Source organism: Amblyraja radiata, chromosome 28, assembly GCF_010909765.2.
Source record: "Amblyraja radiata isolate CabotCenter1 chromosome 28, sAmbRad1.1.pri, whole genome shotgun sequence".
Lineage (NCBI taxonomy): Eukaryota > Metazoa > Chordata > Chondrichthyes > Rajiformes > Rajidae > Amblyraja > Amblyraja radiata.
The window spans coordinates 18,806,917-18,816,355 of record NC_045983.1 but is presented as its reverse complement, the minus strand read 5'-3'; the positions used below and the strand labels follow the sequence as shown (position 1 = coordinate 18,816,355).

General features: G+C 39.2%; 1 protein-coding gene across 3 annotated transcripts in view; it reads right to left on the bottom strand.

Moving 5' to 3' along the window:
- Window positions 1–404: 404 nt before the first annotated feature.
- The window catches only part of ap2b1 (adaptor related protein complex 2 subunit beta 1), a 172,398-nt gene continuing 163,363 nt past the window's right edge, over window positions 405–9,439 (bottom strand). For 2 of the 3 annotated variants that reach the window (XM_033045970.1, XM_033045971.1), the window contains one exon: window positions 405–4,567. In XM_033045970.1, the coding sequence (XP_032901861.1) occupies window positions 4,493–4,567 (75 nt within the window). In that variant the 3' untranslated portion in view covers window positions 405–4,492. The remainder of the gene's footprint in view (window positions 4,568–9,439) is intronic. The other variant, XR_004416089.1, reaches the window with a different exon arrangement.

Below are 9,439 nucleotides of genomic sequence, written 5' to 3'. Positions count from 1 at the left end.
GTTAAAGCTAATGGAATTGAAGGCAAATTATTGCTCTGCTTAAGGAATTGGAAGTATGGCAGGTGACAGATTGCATACTTTTAGCTTATCAATCTATTCCTGTTGATTTAGTCCCTCAGTTATACCATAAAGCAATACAGCACAGCAACAGGCCCTTCGGCCCACGATATCTGTGCCAAACGCGATGCCAAGATTTTACTCTGTGTAAAAAAACTTGCCCCGCTTATCACCTTCAATGTTTGCCCCTCACGCCTCTTCGAGCAATGCCCAACAGTGTGTGACCATCTTTGTGGGAATCTCACTCCATGTAAAATATTTGCCACATTTCTTCTCAAAATAAACTGTTATATGTGAAGCTCTTTGGATTAATGAATAGACATGATTAGGCACTTTATAAATTATAGTTTCTTTAGAATCAGTTCATTTATTCCATGAATACCTGACACTGGATGATAAAAGTTGAATAACATTTTTATGCACAGTAAAACATTAAACACTGCCGCCAAAAACCTTCACACTCCTGCAATGATGATGAACCAATCAACTCACACTTTATGCTCAGGGGAGTAATTTCTGTGGCCAAAGTGCACATTATGCACAAACATACGACCCTTAACAGCAGACAAAGAGACCAAAAAACATTTGGAAGCCAGATTTTAATGGACACATCAACATGTATCAACTTTGACTAAATCTGGTTCAGTAACATTCAATGAAGTATTTTATTTATCAATTTATCAGAAAACAGAGTAATATGAGCCACGAGCATGTCAACAGTCAAATATTAAATTTGGAAAATTAAATTTTACACACATCCTTACAGCAGACAAGTTATACAATATTTGGAATGCATTGAGAATGGAATGAAGCATCTTAAGTATACCAGCTTCACTGGAATGAGAGTGAGTACAAGGTGAGAGTATTCTTCAGTTACCCAGTGAGGCAACTCAACAAATCTAGGAATCATTTTTAATTCTCTCCTAAAAACACAACCCATTAAAAACCATTGTTCGAAAGCACATTGATAAACAATGACCTTACATTTAAGTTCCAATCCTGCAGTATTAGCAACTCTAAAATGGGTTAGCCTTGAGCTTTCCTCAGTCCTGCAGGAACCCCCTCCCCCCTCCCCCGCCCTAAAGTTTGGAGGATCATTATCTTTGAGGTGTGTACCTGCACAGCCTAAAGGGCCTGTCCCTTACGCCACCTTTACGACCATAGGAGACCTCTCACGACCATACAGGCGACCCCTGGCGACATGTCGCGGGTGACCTCTCACGACCATAGGAGACTTCTCACGACCATCCAGCATGTATGGTTGTGAGAAGTCTCCTATGGTCGTGAGAGAGGTCTCCAAAGAGTCGTAGCGTCTTTCTGGTCGCCGCTGAATTTTCAACATGTTGAAAATTTCGGTGTCCTATCATGGGTGTCGGCAGTCGCCTTTAAAGGTCGCGTAAGTGGAACAGGCCCTTAATTGGCGCAAGCCTGAAAGAGTCCTGTTGCATTCCCTTTTTAACTATAATGTGGAAATGAGAATTTGGAATCATTTCATTCCTTCCCAAGAAACACAAACAACTGTTACATATGAAAAATAAATCGAGGAAACCACTTTTAATACAGGGTTTAAACTATTATAAGATGACAGTTTATGCATTTGCATACATAAAGCAGCAGCACATTGCAATAGATAAAGGCTCAGCACAGGGTGAACTGGAACAGTTTGATCACACAAGAAAAAGTGCTTTCATTGGAATTCTCACTATTAGATAAGCATATTCCTTGAAGTGGTGCACTGCCTACTAAATCAACTGCCTTAGTTATGTAAAGGTCAGAATTGTTAAGAAGTGCGGGTTTTCATCCTGGCAATATATTAGTGAACTTGTAAAGATTTTACATTGATCCAATGGCTTAATGTGCTTTTTAAATTGATACCAGCTTTAAGCTTGTTTTTTGTTTAAATTACATTCACAATCTCAAATGTGTCATGATGAGATTTGAACTCCCATACTTAGGATTATCACTTAATACAACATTAATGAATTACAACTACTGGAAATTTGTGAAATATGTAGTTTGCTTTTGAAATTCCGATCACATCTAGCAAAAGTAGTCTGGCTGTCTAAACAGAATGAGCTATTCATTCACTGGATTTGATGCGAAAACCTTAAAAATACAAGTAACTTTTTTTTACATACCAATTCAATTCCTCTCTTTCGTGAATATACATAGTTTCTTGGTGAGGCACACCTCCTACTCTCTAGAAGCATATAGACAAATGTTGCCAGGATATTAGACAATAGAAGACACAATTGAACATCATCATAACTGTGAGCTTTACATGCTTCTGACAAATTATATCTAGCTGTGGCAGCCCTGGCTGATTTAAAGTGGCAGCCCTGGCTGATTAGCTCACTACTTTAGCCCAGCAGAGTTGATGATCATGAAAACCCTACTGGTACTTGAATGGAATCAGCCAATCCAGCACAAAGAGAATCTAGGTCTGACAGTACCTTCTCCCGTCTTCCTATGACAGGAGACTTCTTCACTGAAGTCCTTCACTCATTAACATTAAATCTTCCAATGCATCACCAGAAAATAGCAAGCGTCTCTGAAAAAATGAAACCGCAGGTGCTAGCAATCTAAAACAAAAGCACAAAATGATGAGCATCTCTGAGAAACATCTGCCCCCTATCAGTGTTTCATCTGGTGCCATTGGAAACACGTGATAATCGTAAACCAGTGAATTAAATCAACGAGTTGACAAGGACACACAAAAAGAAAAATGTTTAAAGCCTTGTGAAATATTAATACACAGAAAACGTAAAAATTCTCCAGGATATAAATCTGTGTTGTTCACCATTATGTGGTTTCCTCGTTATAGAATTTGTTGCTTGGTGCATGCTTGCACCGCGGAGACTGCAATAAACATGCCCTGTTGGTGATTGATAGAGATTACAATCACAGACAGTTGTCTCAAACCAGATTGTGCTCAATCGTCATAACATTAAAACCTCGGAAACTGTCAACATTATGAATGGGTAGAGTCATCTGTCCATTTTTTTTGGAGTAAAGGTGCTGGGGAAGATTACCTTGCTTGAAATAGAATACATTCATTGAAGCCAAACCTGATCCTGATTTTTGACTCACTATCCAGGTAACCACAGGAGAGAGAGAGAGACATGTCCATCCACCTAACATACTAATGAGAGCAACAAAATAAATCCAATCAATACTGATGCTACATTCAGCCACAACGATACAACTAAACGCTTAACTAGCATTCATTAAGATTGTCAGCAAGACATTTTGCGAAGCTCAGTCCACTTTATTGACGTATGAACATAAAATGAGCTATATCTTAATGAGTATTAATATAAAGAAAAAGCCTTGGGGCAATAAGGATCAATCAGAATGCATCACCACCAAAATACAGTGAAAAGCTTTTTAGTGAGACCCTGCACCTGGTTAGCTATATTGCTATTTCTATTTTGTCAAACAATTTATTGAAATATCAGGGATGGATTTAAAAACCATGTTTAAGGAAAACTGCAACAAGCACATCTACAAAAATTAAGCCTTTTGTATGAGGACAATGCAGACACCATGTAGGATGCTGCTTACAATAAATGTTATTGTAAATAAAATCCTTAAATGGGAGACATGCAAAAAACCGCCCCCCCGCCCCCCCCCCCCCCCCTCTCCTTTCTTAAGGGGGAAAAGTCCTCAAGTTTCAGCACGATACAACATTATTGCTGAGCAGGTTTCAGGAGAAGTAGGACATTGGTTGGTTTCAGTGAGAAACGTGAAGTCCTGAAAAAAAGACTCCACCCATCTCAGATTATCGTGAGCGACTGACACTGAAAAACTAGGGCTTCTTCTCAGGAACACGTACAAAGTCCTTCAAGAACCTGCAGGATTTTTGTGAAGAGGAGCCTTTAAAAGGAAATATTGTATAGGTTTGATTAAGTACAGCTTGGTTAAATAAACAAGTTTTCTTATGGGGAAAGTAACTCTCATGGTTTATATATTTCAAGTACTTTCCCCATGACATTCTCAATGCTTTAAAAACACACCCACATTTTGGCCACCCTCTATATTTTACACATCCTATGGACACTAGCACAGATGCTAACTTACCTAGTCCAATTATACTTTAGGTCTAAATCAATTAATAAAACACAACAAACTTGGCACAGAACAAATATATCTGTTGAAATAATATCACTGAGTAGTGGTCTGAACAGTGGTTTAAAAAAAAAAAAGCAAATAAAAGAACACAAATTTCTGGCACTGAAAGTGACTATAGTTGACACCTTCTATCGAATGTATACAATTTTACGTTTCACCATTTCATCAGTGCATTTCCATTAAAAAACACCAAATGGAGATCTTGGTTAGGATCCATTTCTAGTACGCACTGTTAGTGATATTTGCTGAGAGGTGTGCATTAAGATGGGTACATCCAGTACGATTGGGGAGCTGGTTCCGATCTTCAATTCTTCAGAAGAGTGTCGTAGACTTGGTAGACATACTGTGATACCTCTGGTGCCCTGCATTTTAGTGACAGCTGGGAGGGAGGAAGGAAACAAGAATTAACTGATAGTAAAATAGACAGAGTGAGCACAACCAAACAACCAAAACAGCCATACTGGCACATTTGCTCATACATTGCTCAAGACATTGTGATTGAAAATGTAAAACAAAAGTCAGTAATACCCAGCTAAGAGGGTGAGTCAACATTCAATCAAAATTTGGTGTACCAGCTGGCTTCGGGGAATTAAAATGTTCAAAATAAGCAACTTGCAAAGGTTGAGAAAACAGATTGCAAGCATCATTTGTATGTTAACTACTGTGATACAAAACTGTTAGTGGAAAGATTTGATAATCGTTCAGTATGTGGCTCTAAAAATACTCCGGTAGATAGTAAGATTCTTCCAGGGATTCTTCAAGTATTTACAGTACGGTTAAAGTTGTTTCAAAATAAAGACTAACAAAAATAATCACACTCGCAAATGGGTTCCAGGATAATTATCTGGCAGCTCAGAAGATGCGTGGGTGCGTACACAAATACATTCTGAAGTATATCAGGAAAGGATCGTTAAGAGTGGGTAATTGACAACTTTCTCAGGAATGCTGCATTCTTGCCTATGAACATTTTTGATTCGAGAATACGGAATATAACCTGTCCTGATATGTTAGGATCAATAAGACAAAAGGTCTCCAGATTCACTATTCTTTTGGCAAGATCACCTAGAATATCGGGATCTCTATTTTCCTTTTAAATACATTGTAAGTTATGAAATGGAATTGCTTGTAAAATATTATGTGATAAGAGATAGGAGCAGAATTAGACCATTCTGCTCATCAAGTCTACTCTGCCATTTAATCATGGCTGATCTATCTCTCCCTCCTAACCCCATTCTCCTGCCTTCTCCCCATAACCCCTGACACCCATACTAATCAAGAATCTATCTATCTATGCCTTGAAAATGTCCATTGACGGCCTCCATAGCAGTCCATGGCAAAGAATTCCACAGATTCACCACCCTCTGACTAAAGAGGCAGATTTGTCACTGCACTGGGACCTAAAACAAAAAGAGGTTCATACATAGGACCATAGGCTCACATTTATTAGGTATTATTATAATTATATGTGTTGGGCATAATTCCCTGCATTTATTGAGCACACCAGCTACCATAATTAATCAACTTTTTTTCAATTTTTACTATTGCTTTCTTTATAGAAATATAACCTATTTTTTTAAATTGATAAATAAAAATTGAATTGCGCGATTTATCAGTCTTTTTGAATGAATGATTACTTTTCACAATTCAAGCTCAAAGGGAAAGAAAAGTTCCTCAATGTCAAAAAACTTGACACCAAATAAACATAAAAATGCCCTAAAGCAGTCTAGCACATTAACATTCATTAATATAGACATTAACCCATTTAACTGATTAACATGAATTGGTATTAGATAGCAAACTGGGGCCAAGGAAAGAGCGTGCACGTCGCGGCCCTGTTTCAACCAATCTTTCCACCACCACGCACAAGAAGCGCAAGAAGCGCAAGACAGACACCATTGTGCAGATGCCGAGAAGTGTGTTCAGCTCTGGCTGAACAACTTCTAATCTTGTGTGTGGACTCGATAAGAAGAAGAAGAAGCTAGCAAACTCCTTCTATTGAAATTGACAAGTTTCGTTTGGACTTAGGTTTTGCAATTATTAGCGCATAGCAGGGAGCCACCTGACACAAGTGGCTTGAAAACTGATTAGTGTATTTAAACAAATCAGAATTGATTAATAAATGTGCATACGTACATATTTGTTCAAAATGGTTTGAGACGGGAGCAGGAATTAATCTTATGACACATGGATAGCAAATGGGGAGATAATACAGAGCAAATCAGCAGATAATAGATTTAATAATTATATATTCCAAAGCTGCTGACAATGGCATTGGCAATACAATAATACTGAACTAGGTAAGGTAACACTTGGTAAGAAAAGACTCACGGTCAAAAGCTTAGTTGAACGATGGGGTTATAAAGAACACGTTAAAGGAGGGGAAAACAGAAGATTCGAAAATTCAGATGTTAGACAGTTTAAATCATAATTATGAACATTGGAGTGATGAACGTCAGTGAGATGAAGGGGTCAGAGAAAATTGCCGAACAGAGATAGGATAGGTTAGACAGTTAGGTTGAGAGTTATACATGAATTAAACTGAAGATTTGATGAACAATGATATCACATAGTTAGCAAGCATAGAAGAGATGGTTAAAAGGAAGTTGTTGCAAGAAGAGTAAAGCAGGGTATTTTGGATGAGCTTAGGTTTACAAAAGGTGCAACACAGGTGTCTGGCCAAGACAGCATGTAATAATCAAGTTTGGGAATAATAAAGCCTGAAGGTGTCAGCACAGATGAGGTCATGCCGGCATAGAAGCGGAAACGAGTAATTTTGGAGAGGATATGGACTTTGAGCTCAGCTTGAATGAAATTCTGTCAATTTGAACAGTTCATAAACTCTGTCATGTTTCATTATGAAATAACTCAGAGCAATCCCTCGCAATCTTTTCTCTCTTCCACCACCCACATACACCACATGATAACTTACAGTATGAATTCAGCCTAAAATTCTGCACATCTTTGGGAATGTGGGAGAAAACTAGAGCACCCATGGGAAACTTATATAAAGCATTAAACCAGTGATACCAACTTGTATGGTATCATGTCTAAGTAAAACTATCAGTCGTCTTCAACTGATGTTGAGTACAGGATATGGCTGTTGGTGGGGAGTGGGTGGGATTGGAGGGGGTAGAATCTATTTACATTGTTTTAGAGCATCACTGATTTTATAAAATAACGAAACAATGATGAGATGGTGTTTGTATCTAAACTGCTATTAGGTGTCTCCAAAGACCAAAAAAGGCTAAAAATAACAGGCTAAGGATAACAAAAGCCACAAAAGTTGAGAGGCAAATTATGAAGTCAAATATAAGATCCCATCAGAGTTCCCAGCATTTTAAGAAGAAATCCATTACTGCTGTACTCTGCACAGAAACTAGGTCATTAATATACTCTTAACATTTGTGTCTTCACAGACATGACTATAATATTAATATCTGCAAACATAATGTTAAAATAAAACAGAACTTGTGCATGACCCTCAGAAATGATTTAAATTCACAATTTTGTGCAATACTGACTGAGCCCGAAAAGAACTGCTAAAGGCATGTTACTTCATAGAATTACTGTTATGAATCCAGCTTTAGCTTCTAGGCTAATGTTATATCAATCATCTGTCTGTCTGCACAGGGCCCTCCATAATGTTTGGGACAAAGACCCATCATTTATTTATTTGCCTCTGTACTCCACAATTTGAGATTTGTAATAGAAAAAAAAAATCACAGATCACCAGTGGAAACAGATAAGGGGAAAAATATGGGCAGAAGGAGCGATTTGAGGAAGGAGAAAAATGTAGGGACAGAGGCAGAAGATGAAATGTGGAACAAAGGTGGGATGATGTGCTGATGGAACTAAATGGAAGAGAGCATATGAAGGATAGGCAAAAGGGGGAAGATTGTAAACAACCCAAGGACATTTTTTTTTGTGTCTGGTTTGCGTTTGATATTGCTGTGGCATTGGAGAAGGCCAAGAACAGGTAGGTTGGCGTGGGAATGGGACTGAAATAACTTGCAACTGGAAGCACAAGAGTCACATTGTGGACAGAGTGCAAGTGTTCTGGTCTTGGCTTGGTTTCACTGATGTAGGAGGGTTATGCTGAGAGCACTAAATGCAATAAACAAGGTTGAAGGAGGTGTACTTGAATCTCTGCCTCACCTAGAAAGGCTGTTTAGGTCGCTGGGTGATGGCGAGGGCTGAAGTGTTGTACAGAGGAAATTGCCAGTGGATGGGTAGGAATGGATGGGGAGGGTAGAGTGAGTCACACAGTGGTCCCTGCAGAAAGGGGACGATATGGCTAGTGGTGGAGTCCTGTTGGAGCTGGCGAAAGTGACTAATGTGGAGGCTAGAATTGCGAGAAGTGAGGACCAAGGGAATTCTATCTTTTTCCTGTTCTGGTTGAAAGACTTGGAGTGCATCCTAACTTACGGAAAAACTGTTCAGAAGCCTGATAACACAGGGAAATAAGCTATTTCTGAGTCTGGTGTTATGTGCTTTCAAGGTTTCGTATCTTCTGCTCATCTTCTGGGAGATGAGGAAATGACTAGGGTGAGAAAGGTCTTTGTTTATGTTGGCTGCTTTCCTGAGGCAGTGTAAAGTGCAGGTGGAGTCAGTGGTGGATAGTCAGGCCTATGCGATGGACTGCGCTGCATCCACAACTCTGCAATTTCTTGCTGTCTTGGGCAGAACTACGGTGCAATTGTAGAAGGTTGCAAGAGTTGTTGGAGACATGCCAAATTTCCTTAGTCTCCCGAGGCAGTAGAGTTTTGGTTTGTTATTTTGGCCCATAGCTTCAATGTGATTGATCCAGGTCGGATTGTTGGTAATATTTATGTTTAGCAACTTGAAGATCTTGACCATTTCCATTTTGGCACCATTGAAGCTGATTGGAGCATGTTTAGTTTAGTTTTGAAATACAGCGCTGAAACAGACTCTTCGGTCCACTGAGTCTGCGCCAACCAACGATCCCGCACACTAATAATGTTCTACACACACACACACACACACACACACACACACACACACACACACACACACACACACACACACAACATTGAGAACAATTTACAATTTTATCGAAGCCAATTAACTTACAGTCCATTACGATTTTGGAGTGTGGGAGGAGATCGGAGCACCCGGAAAAAACACACGCAGGTCACAGGGAGAATGTACAAACTCCGTACAGACAGCACCCATGGTCAGGATCGAACTCGGGTCTCTGGTGCTGTAAAGCAGCAACCTTACCTCAGCGCCA